Consider the following 21,052-nt stretch of genomic DNA (forward strand, 5'->3'; position numbering starts at 1 on the left):
GGCGGGCACAGCCGTCATAGTCTATAGCTTGGCTTGCGACTGCTTTTTTGCTTCCTTTTCCTTGTCCCTCAGCTGCCTTCGTAGAATCTTGCCACTAGGACTCTTTGGGATGGTATCGATGAACTCGACACCTCCTCTAAGCCACTTATGCTTCGCCTTGTGCGTCTCAACATGCTGACAAATAGCACGAACAATGTTTTCATCCGAAAGCCCACCACATTTCTCAGATTTCACCACATATGCTTTGGGAACCTCGCCTGTCCTATTATCCGAGACTTGTATGACAGCACAGTCTGAGACAAGGTCATGTCCAAGTAAGTGAGCCTCCAACTCAGCGGGCGCGACTTGATGGCCCTGCAAATGCATGAGTATCGTAGATTAGGTAGCGAAGCAAAAATGAGGGAGAAAAGAGACGGGAAAACTCACGTTGACCTTGATCAGTTCCTTCAACCTGTCAACAATAACGAGGTGCTCGTTTCCGGAGGCAGCCTTGCGTACCAAGACTTCATCGCCAGTCCGAATCCATCGACCATCCGCCCGCCAGATGAACGTTTCGGTAGTTGCCTTTTGATTATTCAAGTATCCCAAGGCTAGGGATGGGCTTTGCACGAGAAGCTCCCCCGACCTGTTATATTCTGTGATTTCCTGGCCAGTCTCAATATCCACGAGCATGGCTCTTGTCCCCGGAACTAGAGAACCGGAAGAGCCGTCATCGATGTCAAGTTCGCTAGTCGTACAGACTACTGTACAAGTTTCTGTGAGGCCTGCAACTGTTAGAAACGTCCAGCAGCGATAGTATTGCTCTACACACCGTATCCTTGACCAACGCGCCACTTTGGGTACTGCCTTCGAACTTCATCTACGACTTCAGAGCCTAATGGTGCGGCGCCGGTATAGACATATCTTACGGAGCTTAGGTCGTACTTGGCACATAGAGCCTCGTTTCGGAGAATCCGAATGATAATGGGTGGCACCTTTTACAGTCAGATCCCAGGTTATGCGATAGCTATTGTGATGAAGACTCACCACGAACAAGAGGGCAATTTTGTACTTTTGCACTGCAGCCAGAACAGCCTTGAAGTCGAATTCAGGCATGACAATAACTCCATCGCCTCGAAAAGTGCTGGCGTAAGAGATGATGAGGAGACCATAGATGTGACTAAAAGGAAGCACACCCAGGCAGGCTTGGGTTTTGATGCCGAGCTTTTGTCTTGAGACGGTATCAAATGCTGAAATCTGTAGGACATTGGAAATAACATTGCGATGAGAAATCATTACAGCTTTCTATCGGGAAGAGATCAGTAGGCGAGTCAGATACAACGGGGATGACAGACTAACGGGAAGACCTGAAGTTCCACTGGAATAGCAAAGGTAGGCAACTTGTCTGGCACCCTGACCTTTCACCCATTTGAGACTCTCCAAGGCTGGCAAAGCCACGCCTTGTTGAATGAGCTCATCCACTGTGGTGAATTTCAGCCCTTTGCTGTCCCCTGGAGTCTCTAGGAGGAAAATGTGATCCTTGGAGACACCGACAGCTTCAGCAGCCTTGACAGCCCGATCTATGAGAGCGGTGCAAGTGAAGAGCGCCTTGGCACCAGACGATCGCAACTGGTGCTCAAGTTCACTTGCCGAGTAAGCGGCACTAGCAGGAGTGACAATTCCAGAGAGTCGATGAACAGCTTGTGTGACGGAAAACGTATCAATCTAAGAGATGTAAGGCGATTCTCTTGGCCATTTGAGGAGCGATCGACCTACAGCGTTCAATGAAAAGATAGCAACGACCTTGCCCCACTCAACGCCCTCGTTGGGCGAGAAATCCAGTTTCCTGGCAATGGCGCGGGCCAGGAAGTCAGCACGCTGACATGCTTCCGAGGCAGAATACGTTTTGCCAGTGAGGCCGCAAGTGAATGGGTTCCTGGACTGCGAAAATGGCAGCCGGCCGAAATTCTCGGTTGCCATGAAGTCGTGGAGAGATATGGAATCGGGAGGGTCTGGTTCATCGTTTAGAACAACCAACGATGATCCTTTCATTTGTGAGATAACATACCGATAGGGAGCTGAGGCACCCATCCTGGGGATGTAAAGACCATCTTGGGCGCGGGCGTGATGGGGTAAATTACGTCGTAGCAGCAGACAACAGGGGAGGACTCGATGGCGATGATTGGAGATGAAAACCAAGTAAGCAATCGAAAAGGTCTACGCGATACTTATGAAGAGTCGGTAAGCGGGTAGAGTCTCAGCCGGCACTCAAAGAGCCCGAGGTGCGTCCCCTGAGTCAAGGGCCCTGACTAAGATGATCAATTTGCGGGGATGTTGCATCGGGAATTGAGAGCGGCAAGGCTACCCGCGCCCTTCGAGGCAATTCGAAGTGAAGATTCGGGCCTGATAGGCCCCAAGCTTCTCCGCAATCCCTCCACAATCCCCGGACTTGAGATACACTTAGGCCAAGATGCAAGTGGAGCTCGGAAGGAGAGGGTTTGAAACCCGAGGGTGAGAGCTCCTTGGCGAGGGGCATCGGCCCTCAAATGCGAAGCGAAACCCGAGTGATGCCCGATACCCAGGTTCACATTGGAAATTATTTACGAGGCAGATAGTCCTGTTACGGCTTCAGACTACCTTTACGATCCTATCGAATAGCTCTGTATTAGGTATGATCAAATTCATTCTCACATTGATCGATCGCCTAGGAACGAATTCCCTTTCCTCTGAATTGCTACCTAGACCTCACCCCACGGGGCGATGGAATACATATGTCCTCCTGCATATCTAGTGCCCCTCTCGATCGTCAAAGTAGCCTTCTATATCCGACAAGCCTTCTTTCTTTGATGTCTTGGGCTAGCCATTTCGTACACCTTGGCATCCTATCTCAGCCTGTATTGTGGATTTGTTCCAGCCGCCCGGCGACAACAAAATTGGGCAAAGACCCCGATCACTGGCCACCATTGGTGGATGCAGTATCATCTTTTTCCAATGGAACTGTGGATAATGCCAAGAGTTCTTGTTGGTCTTCTGATGACATAGTGGGCTGAGCGTGCTGTGCCGCATAAGCACAGAACATGAGAAGGCTACCAGGCAACAATGCAACTTGCGCGCTTTCCACCTGACAATACCCTCAATATCCTGTCTTTCGCTGTGTTTCGAATCTTGACGCCACATCAAATCTGTCCACCAGCTCCTCGGCCCAATGGCCCCATCACTGTTCAGCGTCCTTACTCTCGCAGCAGCCTTGCACGCGATTCCGGCATATGGGCAAGGCGAGCAGCAGCCGCTCAACGAGGCTACCGGAGGAACCTACCACGATACGTATCCAGAAGCGCGGCCTGCCGAAATCACCATCTTCAATGACCCCAAGTGGCCTTGTGTAGCAGAGACAGGCCAGCCTTCAGTTGACTTAGACGTGCCCCTCAACACTTGCGTCTCTGCGAACTTCACTCTCGACAGCAATGTCCACCTCATGTCCCCCGGATTATGCCCGGGAGGCAACAAAAGCCCCTACATATCCATTTACCCAAGTTCGAGTTGCACGGGCATATCCAATCATCCAACTTGGTACGACAGACGCGTCGCACTGAATGGTCCCGGTTATTGTCTCGGCAAAGCCGTTTGGGGAAGCATGATCACGCCTCCAGAAGGGCAATGGTCAATGGAATTTCGATGCGATGGCACGGAGAGCGACGAGCCTATGAGGTTTCTCCATGTCACTCTTCCCGAACCGCCCGCGAAGGCCAAGCCAGAACCTGCCCGTCCAAGACCTAAAACAGCTTCCGTCTCCGATTCAGCATGTTACATTTCTGGGATGGGAATGGCTGGCGCTCCCAAGTTCATCTTCCAACGACCAGAAGCCGATGTGTGTGTCAACGTCGCGCCGAAGCACAGACTTAAGATTTATCGGAACGCCTTGTGTCCAAACGGCACCGAGGCACTTTTCGCGCGTTTCGGAGGAAGAGGTTGCAGAGGTAGCCCCATCGAGCTCAAGGAAGTGGACAGCAGCATGATGGCGACCAACTCTCCAAGTACTTGTATTGACATGGGAGGAGAAGAAGCCAGCAGTTATACCTTTTGGTGCACAGGTGATCTTCACCAAAAGGATGTGCCTCAAGGCCTGTTTCCTGATGATGATGATGATGACGATACTCGGGGCCGGTTACACTACACGTACGGAGTCTCTGCCAGAACTTCAAATAACAAGTCAAGCGCCGAATCATTGAGGATGTTGATGGATTACAGACTCATGGGGATAACAGGCCTGGCGGCTGTGCTTTGTATAGTGGTCAGGTAATTGACCAGCAACGGCCGGATTAACAATGTTGGATTTTATGAAGTTTCCTTCTCATGCTGTACACTCATTCATTAATTAATACAACCGAGTATTCTACCTATCAGTCGACTGCCCACTCAGACTCAGAAGCTCAATTTCACTTATATTCCTTGCACGGTCATTTGTGGAGCTACCATGTGGTTCAACGAGTTGCGAGTCGTGTTTATGTTGCGATACCTCTGTCGTGCAGATGGCGCCCCTGATATGCATTGATTCAATGTCATGAATCTCGTGGAACTCGCTGTCATCAGTCCTCACAGGTCTTGGGATTCTTCCCGAGGATTCACCACTGTACTTGTTCGTTGACCCTCCGTTGCGTCGAAGAAGTGGGCGCAGGGAAGGAAGACACGCAACAATGAGACCAATGTAAGCGTCGAGAGCACTCCATAGTTCTACCAATAACTCCAGGTTACCACAAGAATGTTCCGATGAGTATGAAGTACTTACCGATCATGGTTATAGATCTGAAACCGTTACGGTCTCCAAGCTGCACGTTGAGAAAACGTGTGAGGGAAAAGATCAAATCGATGAGGCCGATCAGAAAGACCCCATAAACGCCGTTTTTCGTTCTTCTATTCATTTTGAGGTCATGAAAAATCGAGAATGGTAGTAAGAACACTGAAAGTAGGCTTAGCAAAGATGATGGTTCGAAATTACCGAGTGCAAATTGAACTTACACTGGAGACTCCCAAAGAAATGCAGCCCCCAAGCAATCTGAAAGATCATAGGTAGCCACTTAGGGTCACACTCTTCAATAGGTCTTGTGATAACCCTCGATACACAGTGAGCGGGATACCAGCATGGGAGATGCTTAAACCAACCAGTGCCTTTCAAGGGGGAGGCATGAAAAGAGCTGCAGCCCCAAGGTAGTGATGTACGCCAACAGGCAGTAGACGGTAGTAGCCCATAGAAGAGCCCTTCTTTTGACCATGAAAATTGGAAATATTTGGAAGTATGTTGTGAGCAATGATGCTTTGCATAGATAGAATGTCGTGAAAAAAGGGAAATCGCCGAGCCATGACACCTTTGAAGAATGTGTCAATATGTTTGATTTCGACGGGGATAAAATGTGTCCTCAGGAGGGCCAATCTGTGAGATAGAAATACCTTGAATAAATACTCTATGACCTTCGGGTCTTTGTCCAATGTTGTAAAGTCATATGTCCGCTGAGGCTCGAGCGCGCCATTGACGTTCATCACAACATTGACTGATGCACACAAAACAGCGGAGCACCATGCCGCTATCATAAAATAGTCGCTTGCCAGGAGGCGATGTCCCTGAATTTTCAACCTCAAATAGATCCGCGCACCGATAATTACGGCTGCGAGCCCGATGAGGCTGTAGATGGTAGCCTGTCCTGGTAAGCATTTGATACAATCTCGAGGAGTCTATGTGTCTGCTAGACAAAGGCGAACTAATATTTTTAGATATTGGGCTAGTTCTCGATACTTACAATCACGGTTGACCCAGACGGCGGTGCGACGGCCATTGCTGTTGATGCATCGCAAAAGTCGCGTGGGTTGCGGAGCCTACGCGTCAGGGAAGGCTCAAGTTGGGACGAGTGACTTGAGAAATGAAATGCATTCGCAAATCGATACCCGACCTAAAATTTGGGCTAGGCAATTCTAGGTATGGTCCTCCATTCTTAGCAAGGTAGTTGAAGTCTAGATGCCGCCAGGGATCTCAGGGCCCTGGAATGTTGTCGTGGCGGTTCACCTGGACTAGTCGCTACATAGCACGAAGTAAGGCAAGCCCAGGAGATGATAGCCCAGATAGGAATGTTCAAGATCTCCCACGGCGATGTTTTCAGGCTCTGTAATGCATTCAAAGCGCCCCGTTACATTTTGACCCCAAACGCCGGAACTCACATCCCCATCCCCCCATCAAACAGCCACTTTTCACAGCATCTAGTCCCTGCGCCTTCCGGGTCTCGGCACATAGTTTACCAGCCTCAGAAGCCTAGCTTCGACTTTCACCTGGGCACTTGAGTTCATTCTTGAAACGTTTGTGTGTTACTCACACGGGGCAACCTAACCTGACATTATCCAGCCTCCGTGGCTGTGTACTTGTCCAAGATGCCCAGGTAATGTTCGAAGTCGGAGTTGTATCTTGATCGACCAGAAGTAGTTCAAATAAACAGTAAAAAATCAGGAATTCATACTCTTTAGAATCCCTGCATCGCTCTCTTCCCATGGAAACACCTTCTCAATGGACCGAATTAACTTCTCATAGTGAAGTGACCGTGGCTTGATGGTAGCCTTGAAGGGCTCTGGGTGGCTAACGACGCCCGGTGTGAACCGTATCTCCGGTTGAGCCACTTGATCATCCCTGGTGATATCAAAGACGGCCAGAGACTGGGCAATGTTAAGATACAATGTATTGTCGGCCAAGATGCGACCAGGACAAATGCGACGTCCAAAGCCAAAAACAAAGGTGTGAGGGTCCGGTGCAATTTTTTTCCCTTCATCTGGCAAGAATCTCTCCGGCTTAAAGGTCATCGGCTGGTCGTAGACCTCAGGGTCATGTGTAAAGTGCCTAGTGCGTAGACGTTAGACATGTCACAAGCATCAGCACAGGCGCACTCACCAGACGTTGGCAAATAGCATGGAACCCCTCGGGATAAAGTACCTTTCGCACATATCATCCGCTGTACTCGTATGAGGCAAACCCATGGGTGCCACTGGATGCCATCGTAAAACTTCTTTGACGATTGCGTCGATGTACGGCAAACTCAGGCGGTCTGCCAAGGTTGGCAAACGGTCCTTACCAATGACTCGGTCAATCTCTTCTTGCGCCTTTCTCTGAACCTCTGGAGAAATGGACATTGCCAAGAAGAAGCATGCGAGAGCTGATACGGTCTATACTCGTTAGCATGGCGCCAAGATTAGGAGGCAAAGTACTAACTGTATCGGCGCCCGCTGTGTAAAGTGACATAGCTGACCATTTGTTGGTGAACTTCTCCTCAGGAGTTGAGTCACCAGCCTCCAATAGTCGTGCAAGAAAGGAATTATCATCCTTGCCCTGGGCAATCTGATGTTTTACAAAGGCATAGGGCTTCTCCGTTACGTCGTGCAACTCGGCTCCCCATTGACGAGCTGTCCTCTTCCACCCAGTTCCGGGCACCCAGTCTGGAAGGTATCTCACTGTGGTTATGAGCATCAGTCATCACAGCGACTTGGGTCAAAGGGTGCTTACAGAAGGGGATCATGTCAACCATGAAGGCACCCGGAACACCGGCACGTGCAAACTTGTCCATGGCGTCGCCAGCCATGCTGACCAGAACATCATCCTTGAAGGGCTCCGCCGTATATCCATATGCGATCTTGAGAATAACCGCACCAGCTTCCCTACAGTTCAGTCAGCCACGGTCTCTAAAAAAAGATGTGGGTGGGGTTTGGAGAACAGACTTTCTTATCTGATTCACCAGATCCTCGGGATTGTCCAGCACGTGAAGCAGAAAGTGCCCAACTTCAGCCTCTTGCAAAGTGTTGTATTGGGCTGCGGCTGTCTTGGAACCAATGATCCGGCTCATATTCTTGCGGTAGGTCCGAAAACGGTCATTGTATTGTGAAAGACCCAAAGAGTTCTCCCAGCCCAGCCTGCTCCAAGCGATATTAGTCCCACGCAAAACATGATGAGGGCGAATATTAAGAGTCATACATTTCACCTGCAAAAATCTGTCGAGGCCTAGAAGAGTGTTTTACAGATCGTTTTTCGAGCAACTCAAACGCAAGTCGAGCGTCGTTGATGATCACCAGAGTTTGTCCCATCACTGTGGCAGAGCTAATTGGGCCTGAACGGGTCAGCTTCCTTGAAGAATCTTCATGTGAGCGGGAATCAATGCTAGACATACCATACAGATCCTTGTGTTTCAGCCAATGATGAGCTTCAAGGACACCGGGTTTGGGCAAATCGTTGAGATTCCCGGCGAGAGGAAGGCCTTTTGGCCCTGGGGGCAAGGGAGGGTTTCCATTCGTCGTGCTAAAGGGGCGTTTGAGAATTACTACAATAACGACACCGATTGCTGAGCCAAGGATGAGCGTTGAGAAGCCAGTCATAATCGCAATAGAGACGCGTTCGCAAAAGGAAAGTTGGAAAGCCCAAGATGGAGAAGTCAATGAACATCAAGAGTGACGCAACCCTCGCCTTCGCTCACAACAAAGTCATCATGCTTGGGGCTCCAGGCCGTTTTGAATCCCTGCTGGAGCCACAAGACTGATGCAAACGCCTCGGACCTGCTCCGTTCACGTTGCCAAATCAGCGGTGGTGGGTTAGCTACCGTGGAGGCACCCACGCAACGTTTTCCCAGAACGGAGTGGGCTTCGCAACGATTGTTGGTTTCTCTGCATTTCTCAAGTCTACGCGCGGCATTTTTCATCATCTCCAGCGCGACAGTTGCGCGAAACAGGCTAACAAACGCCGGCATGCATGGCTCAGGAGAAAATGGTACCCCCAAACCCAACAAGTGCGCGATCGACGGGATAAAAAAAGCAAGTCTGGGGGTTGGATGCTACCCTCTGGTTTTTAGCCCCGAGCTCGCAAGGCCCTTTGTCTGCGACGTGTTGGTTCTCTGTCAACCATTTCAGAATTTGCAACGCTAAAGACACTTGTGTTGCATCTCTTTGCTTTCTACAATGGATGAAGAAGAAGAAATGGTTTGATGCTGGCGTTTCGTCAACTTCATGACATATCACATCCTTCAGGGCTGATGGGGGCGCAAGAAGTGCCCCCACATCCCAGACTCTCAGTACGGAATGCATAAGTTTGGGATGCTAGAATTGTTGATTCGCCTCTATACAGAAACTTAAGTCACTGCCAAATTCAAGAGGTTAGAAGCAGCGATGCAATCCAGACAGCTTGCAAACATCCAGAGTCAAACTCAGGACTAAGTTGCATTGAGTACCACTCATAGACCCAAGAAAAGCAATCATTCGGTCTGTCCACGCTGATCAGCTCTCGGTCTGGATCTTCGAGACTATCGCCACCAAGTTCACGCAGTCCGAGGTCTCGACACACAATGAACCTGTCACATTTGAGAAATTAGAAGAACAAGGCGAGTTGAGTGAAGGCCTACCTCCCTACAATAGACAAAAACAAGGGAATGGAAGGAGAAAGATACCGGGCTGTTTGCCGACAGTCGCTCCGAACGACGAGTTTGTCTCCCAGTGCCGTTGGGCTCCAGTTTTGCTTTTTACATACAACCCGACTGGCCACCCAGTCGCCGTTGAAGAAACCCAATGGGGCTGAAAGACCCACAACGGGAGAGGTCTAGGCTTTCCAAAGAAAGATTCACCAATAGTAGTCTATACACTCGACAACGGCCTGCCGGGAATTCTCAGCGACAACCACCAACCGAGCGGGGTGCGCGGCATGTTGTCTCTTTTCTCGAGACGGGTCAAAGGCATCTTCGAAACCCTGTCCTAGTCGGTACGGCCCGTTAGGCTCTTACAAAAACGTGTAGCTATTGCTGCTCACAAGATGAAAATTCACAATGCCTCTGTGGTCAGAGGAGCTGAGGACAGAGGCCGCCTACGGCACAGATACGAATCCCAACCTCCTCGATACTATGACACTCGTTGGAGTTGGTTCTTGAAACGGGTCAGGTGGATAGATGAATCGGAGATCAAACACTTCTTGTGACCGTTCTCCAATGTTGGTATGTACTCCATAAACCCAGCCCTTTGGAGTCAACAAGGTCGCATTTTGGTGAGCCATCTGGACCAGTCGTCGTGAAATCACGCCTCACTCCACCGATCGTTTCATCCCCACCTCTTTCAAGGTCCTGGGTTGCAGGCCACAAGTTCATTATACTGTGCCGTGGTCCATAAAGCCGGTAACGGCGCCCCCACGGCTGATCGGGATCTCGATCGGACCTGCATGGTTATATCAATGAGTCCTGCATACCTCTTCGAGCCGCAGCTGAGAAGTCTGATCCTCTGGCTTAGAAGTTCACGACTCTTTTAAAATCCTTTGACCTGGTGACGAATGAGGCCGTCATGAGATTCTCCCTGATTCTTTGTCTCGCTGCTGCCATGCTAGGCAGGGCAGCAGCTCAAACTGATCTGGCTACCCTCCAAACTGTACAGTACGTATACGCAGGTTAGTGCTTGATGGCGCTAGCATCATTTCCACAAACTGACGCTCCGCCCTAGGTCCAGTGCTTCCAGACGAGCATTTCCAACACATCCTGTTCGCCTTCAGATATTCCACGCCTTTGCGGTGATCAAACATTCCTGGGGCGGTCCGGGCCTGCCAGGCCCAAAGTTGTACCATTAAGGAGATCTTGAGTATGTAGCACCTCCCTAAGCCCTTATTCTCAGCCAGGCTGATCGAGTATCAGCATCAACAAACGCAACACTAGCAGCTTGTGGCGTACTTCCAGGGGATCAATCCGCCACGATCATTGGCATTCCGGCATCCTTCGGCTCCTTCGCCATTCTTTTAGTCCTGATTCGTGTATTCGGGCGTCTCTGGATTACCAAGGTCGACTTGGACTGGGATAACTACTTGATTGTCCTCGCAGTGGTGAGTCTGGTCCACAAGCGCGTTTCATGCTACCGTATTGAACCACATACTGAACTATTAGATAGATATCTGCCTCGGTACTCAATTTTATCTGCTATCCCAGTAAGCCAACTCCCTATCGCCGCCCTAACTTCAGGCTAACAAACAAATAGTGGCTCATCTTGGGATGGGAAAGGATTTTGGGACGATCCCGTTCCCCGACATCGATATGACACTCAAGGTACGATTTCAACGCGAGACAAGTCAGAGCCGGAGCTAATCGCAGTATACAGCTGCTTTACGTTGCCGAAATCTTCTACATGTTTGCCGAGATGTTAGTACAAATGTCCCTTTTGGCATTTTACATCCGCGTCTTCCGAGAGGCTTCCCTCTTCGTGAGACGATCGTCTTGGACTTTGACCGCCATCGTAGCGTGCTTCGGGATCGCAAACACCTGTACAATGATCTTTCAGTGTACCCCAATCCCCTTCTTCTGGTCTGGTTGGGCTGGTGAGATGACTGGCAAATGCATCGAAATCAACCTCTTCTCTTGGATCCGTGCCGCCATCGAAATCGCAATCGACGTCGCTATTCTTTCATTACCTCTCCCTAGTGTCGTCAAGTTGCAGATGAGCTGGAAGAAGAAGGCTCAGGTCCTTCTGATGTTTGCCCTTGGCTTTGTGTGAGTCATCTTGCGCTATGCCTTGCCGGCTCCAGAACGAAATAAGAGTCTGAGTCTAACCTGTGTATAGCATCACCGTTGTCAGCATCCTGCGTCTACAATCCCTCATCCAGTTTGCTAAGACATCCAATCCCACTTGTAAGCAACCCTTCTTCCATCGTTGCGCACTTGGCAAGCCGTTTCTCACAAACATGACATAGATGACAATTCGCCGGCCATTTACTGGAGTGTCCTCGAATGTGATATGTTCATCATCTGCGCCTGCTTACCCGCTTTACGATCGGTTCTCTCCAAACTCGCCCCCAGGTTCTTTGGCACGACTCGCAAGAGGAGTTATCCATCTGGAGATTACTATAGACATGAGGGCTCAAACCAGGACTCTGAGCGTCAGGTATCCTCGCATCACCTGAGAAGTCTAGATAGTTCGGGGAAGATTACGAAAAGCGTTGACGTAGATGTCACGCAGGAACAAAGAACGGCATCCGATGAGGATCTGGTCTACCCACCACGATCATACTACTTATCCGATAGCTAAAACTGGTCTTGGGGTGATAATAGACTTAGCTAAATGATAGATACGAATATTATAGACACACGATGCTTCCATTTACCATCTGTCGAGTTTGACCCTAGGCGTCGACATCATACAAGCAAATTGATCATCAGATCCTTATTGAGTACCTAGGTCTATATCATGTCTCGATTTTTGCATACAGCTTTCTTGCCGAAGAAAAAAACCCCAATTCTTCCTTTCGAGGCGAGAGGAGGCAGAATATGATCTGTCTAGCTTGAAACCAAAGACATCAGAAACACGAGATTGGGTATTTTCCCCAGTCCTGCAAGGTCCAGCGATCACTTCAGTGAGTCAAAAAGAGACATCTTGACTGTATCGAGCTGCTGCACAGCTTCGATCTCATCATCCAGACTATCCAGGAATCGCCTCTCATCCCACTTTGGCTTCCACCCAAGTTTCAGTGCATTCTCGGGGATAAGGTGCCCACTTCCAGCAGTTAGTTTGGTAATTGTATCACATCTGGGGAGCATCTCACCTGGAAGTGCCAATAGCTCGCATATACAGGCGCGGGAATCCCATGGTATCGGCGGCCTCGTCATAACTCGGCCATACCTGCACCTCTGGTTCGGTCACAAGCCTGCGGGAGTAGAGACCCTTAGCGAGGCCATTCATCACCTTCCACCAAGGAGATCTATGAGCCAGGGCAAAGTAGTAACCATTTTCACCGCTTGGAACCGGCTCTTGTCTCAAGATCTTCTCCAGGAGGAGGAGATAGAGTGAGGTCAAATCAGATATATGAACTGCAGCTGGGCTCTGTGTTGTGTCAGTGAGAAATTGAGTCCGCAATAAGAGAAAGGGTCCCGTCGAGTGATCGCCGAGGGAAAAAAAAAAAAAAAAAAAAAGAACAAGCGAATGGAAATGGTGAAACCTACGCCATCGACGTCGAATTTGTAAACAGTCTTCAGCTTGATGCTAGTTCTGACGAAAGCGGGGATGTTGACAGACAGCTTTCGACACTCGCCAGTGCCTCTGCCATCTGTTAAATAATTAGACCATCTTCGTTCGATGTTTAACTTTTTGCAGTCCGTCGACACTTACAGACCACAGGGACGACAACATTCAAAGTCGTCACATTCTGTGCCTTGCCCTCGTCTGCAAGAAGGATGTTTGTCTGTACTTTAATTAGGCATCCTTCCAGTTTCAAAAACCAATCCCGATACTTACCTCTCTAACCGGGTTTTCGGTGCCAATCTCTCTCTCTTTGCTGAGGAGAGGGTCGGTATCCCTGACTTCTCCGGACGGCCATCCACCCTCCTCCGTGAACATAGTTGCCACAGATGACTATGCCAAGTTTAGTGAGATTTTCAATATTAGGCGTTACTAACTCACATGAATCAAGTAAGTCTTGTTTCCACTGTCTCGCTGGCGTTGGCCAAGAGCGGCGATGAGGTTCGTGGTCATGGCAGGGTACATGGAACCCGCAGTGTGGACTACAATATTGACTCAAAATCCCGTCAGTATCCTCCTCTTAGATATTCTGGGGCGGCACATACTCTCGTTACGAAGCACGGCTTCTTCGACTGCTGCCTTGTCGTTGAGGTTAACATTGACAGCATCAATCCCGAGCTTCGATACACTTTCGACTTGGTCCTGTGCCCGAACGGCAGCAAAGAACTTTGCGTCCTTGAAAGAATCATTGGAGTGGAGGAGGAGATCTGCTAGAACAGAGCCGCCACTGGAGGATGTCAGTGATGGTGCGGAAGGAGCACAGGGATGTTTACATGTAACCGGCAGCGCCTGTGATAAGAACGTTCTGGACCATGATGTTGATATGAGTATGAGAAAGTAACTAGAGTATGAAATAGGTGTAAGATGTTTGTTTTCTTTACTCCCTTCTCGTAGAGGAGAGGAACAGTCCTACTTATACTCAATATCTACTCGAGCCGTGAAGGGGAGGGTGAATCGCCTCGGAAAGCTGATTGGCTGCTTCAATCGATGTGGGTCCGCACTCAATCCTTTCGGAAACCCGCGTGTTTGCGGTGAATTTGTAATCTCACCAAAACAACCCTCAATCTTACGCGCAGGGTGGATGGGGACACTGTTTTCCTAACAAACTTGTGACAAAGATGGAAACCCGCGGGAATCCTGCCGACGGAAAGCCCAATGTTCGCCCGGCAATCACTCGTCGCTCGGTACGTCCTCGTGGTGGTACTTGTTACTGCCAGGATGCTGACATTTGCGTGTTAGTGTGACCAATGCCGTGCACGAAAGGTGACCGACCATGACCTAGGCCTACACGGTGGGCATTAACTAATACGTTGTCTCTAGGTCGGCTGTGATAGAGGCTCTCCTTGTTCGAATTGTTTATCTGCCCGTGTCGAGTGTACTCATAGTGCAGTCACCTCGAGACCGGCTACTAGCAAGCAAAGGGTATTAATCTCGACTCAATAGTGAGTAATAGTGACCAAAGCCCCGTATCACTGGCTGATCTAGCAACCATTTGTAGCGAGCGCAAAATTGACAACATTGCTCGGGATATTGGCGACATCAAGCTTCTTCTCCGAGAGCTCAACCTACCAGGACAACAAACAGCGTCCCAGGTCCCACAGCCTCTCCAGCAGGCGACTTCAAATACCCGTGATAAGCCCATATCTGTGAATATCACAACAGCTGCTCCAGCCACAATTGCTCAATGGGATCATTCCTCCCATGTCATTGACTTTGTGAGAGCCGTTGTCGAGGACAGATCTGGAATGAACCACGATGGGCCAGGGCCAGACTCCGAGTCAAGCCAGGTAATCTCGTCTCTAAGAAATCTACTCGATACCCTAGAGAACCCCAGCATTACTCGAAACTCACATCCAGATGCCTCTGCAGCTGCAGACCAACAAGCCAGCACTTCAATGCCCCCATCAGAGTCTGTTGTAGGCATACTACGATGGGCCAAGGGTATGTTTCCCTGTGAGTAAACAACTTGGTTTCTGCTAACGATTCAGAGCATCAAAACTCTCACAGACTTTCTTGGATCTGTAAAGTTCTTCCTTTTGACATGTTTAAAGAGATCTGTCGCAAAGTATACTTTGCAGTCGACGATTACACCGAAGCAGAGTTCATTATCGCCAATAGTTTCCTATCATACCTCTTTGCAGAGCATGCTGTGATACGTGGGGATGCTACCTCGCGAGAGTATTGTACTCTATGCCGATCAAATCTCGGCAACGCGATATCGCGTCTCCCTCTGATCCTACACGCCTCAATGGAAATGATTGCTGCACTAACACTAGGAGTAAGTCTTCAGAAACGCAGAGGACAAAATGCACAAGCTAAATATCTCAACGGCTTTATATTCGGTTGAAGACTCCAAAGCTTCAAGGGCTTGGACTTTACTCTCGAATGCCCTGAGTCTCTGCCAGACTCTAGGGTACCACCGCCTCAGCAACTCAAGAAGGGGCACGGGTGCAGCCCAAGATGCCCAGAAACAACTGTTCTGGGCCGTCTTTGGTTACGAAAGTGGGCTGTCTCTCAGGCTTGGGCGGTCTTCGGGCATTCGGGATAGTGATATCGTAACACCTGTCAATCCGAACGAGCCGCGCTTTATCAAAGTTTCACGAGTCCAGAGACAGGTCTATGATCGGCTATATAGTCCAGCTAGTCTCTCCGCGAGTGCTGACGACCGTTACCAAACTTGTCAAAGGCTTTCCCAGGAGATGCGAGCAACAATCTACGAGACCCGCGTCGAACTATCTGTATGAATCTAAAGCCTGTATCTGCTTGGGCCTTGCTGACTTATTCTTCAGGAGGCGACGATTAAGGCCGAAACTGGTGACTCAGAAGCGGATCCGATGAGAGTCATCTATCTTCAATGTGACTTCGTCTGCCAGTCCTCACTTCTCGCCTTGATCCTCAAGGCAATTCCTCCGGGGCAGCATCCTGATATTCCTGACAATTGCATCGCGGTTGCTCGCAGCACCTTGGATATGCATGAGAGATGCATGGAAGGTATGCGACGCTGTAAAGACCTGTTGCTTGTCCGGAAGTATGTCAATTGGCAAGTTGGATATCCTTGTGGGCTGCAAGTTTGCTTGTATCTTGAGGGCAAGGTCATTACCATGAAATACTAACTATTCTTTAGGGCGCTGCTAAACACTCCCTTCGTTCCTTTTAGCATCCTATTTACACATGCTATTGAGAAACTTGATATGGACGACTTCGCTCGCCTAGAACGATTTTCTGCCTCGTTGAAACTCGAGGCTGCTGATACTGAGCCACCCACACACCCGCATCGGCTATACGAGCTCCTTTGCAAAGCTGGTCGTCTATATATCAGCTCCAACACGCTCTCATCTCAACTTGGCGATGCTCTTGATCCTAACATGCTCGCTACTCTAGCATCAACTGAGCCCATGGGTATCATGACGGAAACGGGGATGGTGATGCAAGGGCCCGATTATTATGGGGATTACATGTTGGACCTTGGTGGCTGGTACCATGACAATCAGCAACTGATGAGTTTATTGGATGAGGATTTCATGTTTGAGTAGGTACTCCGTTTGAGATGGTTCTTGCTGGTTGGTCAATCCTGGACCTGGCATGGTCATGAGCTATTGCTCTCCTTCACAGTATTGCTCCCTTGTGTCTTCTCTACAACACAGCTGTATGCAACTCATTTTGATATCGTTTTCATAATGAACACCGGGCGCTTTGTCACTGTGTCTCATTCGTATTATGATTGCTTCTCTCCAGCGCGTACTCCACCGTCAGCCCAGCATTAAGGGGCTACCGACTTACCCTGAAGAACGAAATATCCGGTTGTAATAACTTCAAAATGACCAACTTGAGATTTCCACGGGTCATTAACACATGATTACAGATTTTATCAGCCAAGTCGATCTTTAGAGTGTTTAAATCAATGAGGTGGGTTAAGAGCAAGACTTATATCCGAGGGTATGTCGTTGACGAAGTAAATGTCAAGTCCCAAGGGGTGAGAGCAAAGTCTATGTCAATACTCGGATATTGCCGCCATAGATGGGCTGCACCTTCTAGGCCCTCCTCAAACGTACCCAAGCTCTGGAGTGCCTCGGAGCCGACTCATAATCAAGTCACTTGCTGTGGCGTTCACGGCATGAAGCCTTGAGATGAGGGTCACGTGTGCCAAAGGTAGACGGTGTGTTCTTGAGAAATGAAATCCGCACGGAAAGTGTATTAAATCTAGTAAAGTAAAGGTGATTATATCTGATATCTGTTCATGACTCATTCATTCCCCATCCTATGCACTGAGAAACCTATACCCAGCCCTCATCCATCCTTGCAAGCCGTGATCAGGCGCCACTCCCATGTAGTCTGTAACCTGACACACTCTTCTATAATCTCAGGATCCTCCCACCACCATGTATCAACAGTGATATACTCTCCCCAGACCTCCATCCAGAGCATTCTACCAACTATGTTTCGAAGCTCTTGCTTGATGGTGTCTTCCGACGGATGGCTGTTTTCAGCCGGTGTGAGCTGTTGCTCATCGAGCGGCACAGCGGAGAACTGTGTGCTCGTAATTCTACCTTCAATATGCAATGATGCATTCTCCAACCAGATTGGAAGCAATCTGCTCGGGTTCATGCAGCGAAAGTTTTTTTCTAAGTTTAATAACAAGTTGTGCTCGATCCACGCGCGTAACAATGGCCCCAGTGTGCTTGTAAGCGGGAGCGGGTCGACCAGCACGAGATGCAAAGCACCGTTGGGCTTGAGGCATCGGTGGATGTTTTTAAGGACACCAGGAATCTCCTGGGATGGTGTTGACAAAGGAAGACGTAACGAATAGACTGCCTCAAATGACGATGGCGCCATAGGAAAGGCTGATGATGACCTCACCGGCACAAGGACCGGATGAATATTAGGAAAGAGAGTATGAGAGAGTGGCGCTGGTGACAGGTGGTAAACCTGCTTGTTGTGGTGCACAGCTGCTAAATATGAAGTCGCAGCTACGAGTTGATGTCAGTGAACGGTTCCATGACAAGAATCTGGCCAGGAGAGACTTACCTGGTGTCTCGTAAAGTGCAAGAACCTTCTTTGGTTTATCTGAGTTCGTATCCTGAGCAGTGTCTGGTCTATCCTCCTCTTGATCTGCCGGCTGGTCCATGTTGTATAACGCAGAGAGCATCCATTGAGTCTTCTCCACCTCCAAGTCTTTCCACGAGTTGGGGCTGCTCAATGTGCCCCATACTCCCTTGAGGCGGAGAAGGCGGATGCTGTTGGACTCAGACGCCAAGCGTGTTACTTCACGCTGCATGGCATTCTGCTCCATCGGAAAAGTTGACTCTGGTGAGCTTGGCTCTTCAACGGGATCTTCCATGGTTGACGAGAATGTCTCCGTTGTGGGGGTACAGGCCCATGTATCTGGCGGCTTCCAGCCATCAGTTGGCTCACTCCTCAACAAGGCATTGTATGATGGCACTCGTCTTGGTGTGCTGGGCAGAGGTGGTAGAGGTGCGCTTGGGGACTTGCTCTTGAGCGCCCGCAAGGACAAAGTCCTATTTATGGTGAGATGAGATCAACAATGGCACTTGGTGTACATACTGGCCACCCGAGGACCGTGGGCGACTGAGAGACTTGCTCTCTGTGTTAGCGGTGATGGTCACCTCGGAGCTCAGACCAAATTGAGGGTCCGAGGGCGTGCGTAGTGAGGTTGTGACTTCAGTGCTCCTGGCTATGTAGGAGCCCTCACTAAAGGTCTGGACGATATGGCATGGTTCTAATGCCACCCGCTCGATAGCTTGGGTGTCCCATGGAGGGGAAGGAGGCAGAGGATACTGGTCGTCATCCCCTCTGGAGTTGGTGTTGTAAAGCTCTGGAGGAGCCTGGCGGTCAGTAAGTCGAGTCAGGTCAAAGTCGTAGATACCTGCGTCTCGCTTTGACAGATTCGACGAACCTGAGGAGCATTCCAGGATCTGATCGTGAACAAGAGTGTGATCGGTGGTGGACTCGAAGCTGTGAGATACTGTGTCGGATGTTGTTTCGTAATTATTGAGGGTGAAGTTTGAGGCTCTGTCAGCCTCAATATCATAGTTGTTGGTCGAGGTGGTAGTGTGGATGGAGGATGGCGTAGGTGACAGAGTTGCAAAGTCTCTGCTGATGGTCTTGCGTCCGGGATACCCAATAAATGAAGGACCGTCGCTAGATGATGTCGAGCCTCGACTGAAGAGTGATCTCGCCTTGGTGGAACTCTTGTCGCTGCGCGGCTGTCTGGCCTTCCTTTCGCGATGTTCCTTTCTGGACTCCCTCTTGGGGTCTGTCCAAACGACGTCCCACATTTTGTGAGACCGACGAAGACGACGCAAGTAGGCAAAACTTGTTGCTGGTCTGAGAAATCTGGGCAATGTGCGGCCTTTCGGGGGAGGGCCTGGTGAATCGGGAGTTGGTTGTGGAGAGGGGGACCGTGTCATCTGAACAGAGTGCAACTGTGTGATCGATCGAGGATGACGTGAGGCAGAGCGGAGAAGAGGGCCGGAAGGTTTGGGTGTGTAGGGGCCCTGGGCAAACAATGCCCTATCCTTTTATTTGACTGCCCCCTACATGAGGGCGCGGCGACCAAAAGGCATGGCTATTGACTCTGGCAGGCTGGCGAATGTAAGGCTGAACCTAATCGTCAAGGTGGTGCGTCCATGCCGTCGAGAACGAACAGGCAGGGGAAGAGTGGCAGAAGGGCGGGAACCCGGCACCAACATTGGCAATTCCATGGAGTTGAGCGCCATGCCATATATCAAGGGGACGTCAAAGCACCACCGCCGGATCTTGCTCCCGCCGGGCTCCTGGGTCCATCCAGCTGGCCTAGCTCTTTTCCTTCCCGTGAGCCGATGCCCTTGTCACAGAGATCAGATTTGCAACAGGCCCCTGACAAGACATCCCCGCTCGCCGGCATCACACCATGCATGGGTCTGGATGCAGCCACGGCACTTGTGAGGCTTGATGCTATCGACGCCATCACCAGCCGGTTGGTTGCTCACGTGGGGGACACGGCCCTTGCCCATGGTTTTTGTGTGCTTGTCCTCGGATACTCGCTCCTAAATAGAGGAAGGCCATCTCGGTAACGTTGAGGGCTTGATAGCAGCTGCATGAACTCCCTCTGCACGGCCGTTTACGGTTCCTGAGATGGGCACCCACGATGTGGCAATCACTGGCGGCGATTGTTGCTTAGTACAGTCACCAAGGCAAACGCCATGGTTTGGCAAACAAGAGGACGTGCGCCCTCAGAGTTGGCAACCAAGAAGCTCCTCTGCCCACAACCATGCACGCAGTTCGTCCAGAAGCAAAGCTACGTACGACGTGGCCAGTTCCAAGGAACGGAAAAAGAAAGGTGAAAACCATTGTCCGATGCCACGGCCGCGGAACATTTCAACGCGGAACTGTGGCGTCCTGCTCGGTAGCTGATGGGATGGCCTCAAATGCCGTGGCTGGTTCTAGACCGTTTGCGGGGATCATCGGAACACTCTCCCTTGCCCACATGAAGATTGATCGATTTTAACACCCTTGACAGGCTGAGATCTCGATTGGTCTCAGCTAAATTGAAGGCGTCTGGGCCACTCGCGGAAGGGGTTATTCAGGCTGTCTTATCCTTTCAGCCCCTTGATGCATCACAACATGCTGTTCCATACAACCGGGTCGCCAAACCCACGAGGCGGAGAAGCAAAACGCGTGGCCTGCAGGTTGAGTTGTCTTAGCTTGCGAAACTCTGTTAGCGCTTGCGTCGGTAACAAGAAAAGCAAACAAATGATCCCATTCGCTCCCAGCTGCCGAGCCTGCTTTCTTCTTGAGTTGTCAGCAAGCCTCAAGCACAGCACGTCAGGACCAACAGTCGGAGCCGCCGAAAGTGCATTACGAGGGTGAGAAATTGAAGGCTTTTCTTCTCGGCATCTCGACCTCCTCCTATCAAGGGACAGGGAGGCCAGAACCAGGCGGCAGAAGTCAGACAATAATGTGTGAGATGCTGCTCGTGCGGGAGGTGGCTTTCATATGTGCTCAGACAGACAACCTTTACGACACT

At 50.1% G+C, this 21,052-nt stretch overlaps 7 protein-coding genes across 7 annotated transcripts; 3 read left to right on the forward strand and 4 right to left on the reverse strand.

Annotated features, from left to right (window-relative positions):
* Positions 1–21: 21 nt before the first annotated feature.
* Positions 22–2,090, reverse strand: NCS54_01406000 (Hypothetical protein; the record flags this gene model as incomplete). The annotated part of the gene is made up of 7 exons (XM_053159223.1): positions 22–354; positions 427–764; positions 812–974; positions 1,027–1,284; positions 1,339–1,704; positions 1,756–1,991; positions 2,048–2,090. The coding sequence occupies 7 exons, from the start codon at positions 2,088–2,090 to the stop codon at positions 22–24; spliced, it is 1,737 nt and encodes a 578-aa protein (XP_053015198.1).
* Positions 2,091–3,184: 1,094 nt separating this feature from the next.
* Positions 3,185–4,279, forward strand: NCS54_01406100 (uncharacterized protein; the record flags this gene model as incomplete). Its single annotated transcript, XM_053159224.1, has 1 exon — positions 3,185–4,279. The coding sequence occupies one exon, from the start codon at positions 3,185–3,187 to the stop codon at positions 4,277–4,279; it is 1,095 nt and encodes a 364-aa protein (XP_053015199.1).
* A 2,186-nt stretch (positions 4,280–6,465) lies between these two features.
* On the reverse strand, positions 6,466–8,376 carry NCS54_01406200 (Hypothetical protein; the record flags this gene model as incomplete). The annotated part of the gene is made up of 7 exons (XM_053159225.1): positions 6,466–6,853; positions 6,905–7,176; positions 7,223–7,461; positions 7,514–7,665; positions 7,726–7,917; positions 7,979–8,111; positions 8,172–8,376. The coding sequence occupies 7 exons, from the start codon at positions 8,374–8,376 to the stop codon at positions 6,466–6,468; spliced, it is 1,581 nt and encodes a 526-aa protein (XP_053015200.1).
* Positions 8,377–10,350: 1,974 nt separating this feature from the next.
* NCS54_01406300 (CFEM domain-containing protein) lies at positions 10,351–12,039 on the forward strand (the record flags this gene model as incomplete). The annotated part of the gene is made up of 7 exons (XM_053159226.1): positions 10,351–10,417; positions 10,701–10,843; positions 10,909–10,945; positions 10,996–11,063; positions 11,116–11,504; positions 11,575–11,642; positions 11,705–12,039. The coding sequence occupies 7 exons, from the start codon at positions 10,351–10,353 to the stop codon at positions 12,037–12,039; spliced, it is 1,107 nt and encodes a 368-aa protein (XP_053015201.1).
* Positions 12,040–12,356: 317 nt separating this feature from the next.
* On the reverse strand, positions 12,357–13,840 carry NCS54_01406400 (Hypothetical protein; the record flags this gene model as incomplete). Its single annotated transcript, XM_053159227.1, has 8 exons — positions 12,357–12,504; positions 12,554–12,831; positions 12,951–13,054; positions 13,117–13,189; positions 13,243–13,359; positions 13,408–13,520; positions 13,572–13,753; positions 13,800–13,840. 8 exons carry the CDS (start codon positions 13,838–13,840, stop codon positions 12,357–12,359), a joined length of 1,056 nt encoding a protein of 351 aa, XP_053015202.1.
* Positions 13,841–14,181: 341 nt separating this feature from the next.
* Positions 14,182–16,559, forward strand: NCS54_01406500 (Zn(2)-C6 fungal-type domain-containing protein; the record flags this gene model as incomplete). Its single annotated transcript, XM_053159228.1, has 7 exons — positions 14,182–14,210; positions 14,266–14,289; positions 14,525–14,967; positions 15,015–15,304; positions 15,342–15,764; positions 15,816–16,054; positions 16,151–16,559. 7 exons carry the CDS (start codon positions 14,182–14,184, stop codon positions 16,557–16,559), a joined length of 1,857 nt encoding a protein of 618 aa, XP_053015203.1.
* Positions 16,560–17,313: 754 nt separating this feature from the next.
* NCS54_01406600 (Hypothetical protein) lies at positions 17,314–19,454 on the reverse strand (the record flags this gene model as incomplete). Its single annotated transcript, XM_053159229.1, has 3 exons — positions 17,314–17,993; positions 18,048–18,542; positions 18,589–19,454. The coding sequence occupies 3 exons, from the start codon at positions 19,452–19,454 to the stop codon at positions 17,906–17,908; spliced, it is 1,449 nt and encodes a 482-aa protein (XP_053015204.1). The 3' UTR covers positions 17,314–17,905.
* Positions 19,455–21,052: the final 1,598 nt, after the last annotated feature.

This window comes from Fusarium falciforme, chromosome 12 (assembly GCF_026873545.1).
Source record: "Fusarium falciforme chromosome 12, complete sequence".
NCBI lineage: Eukaryota > Fungi > Ascomycota > Sordariomycetes > Hypocreales > Nectriaceae > Fusarium > Fusarium falciforme.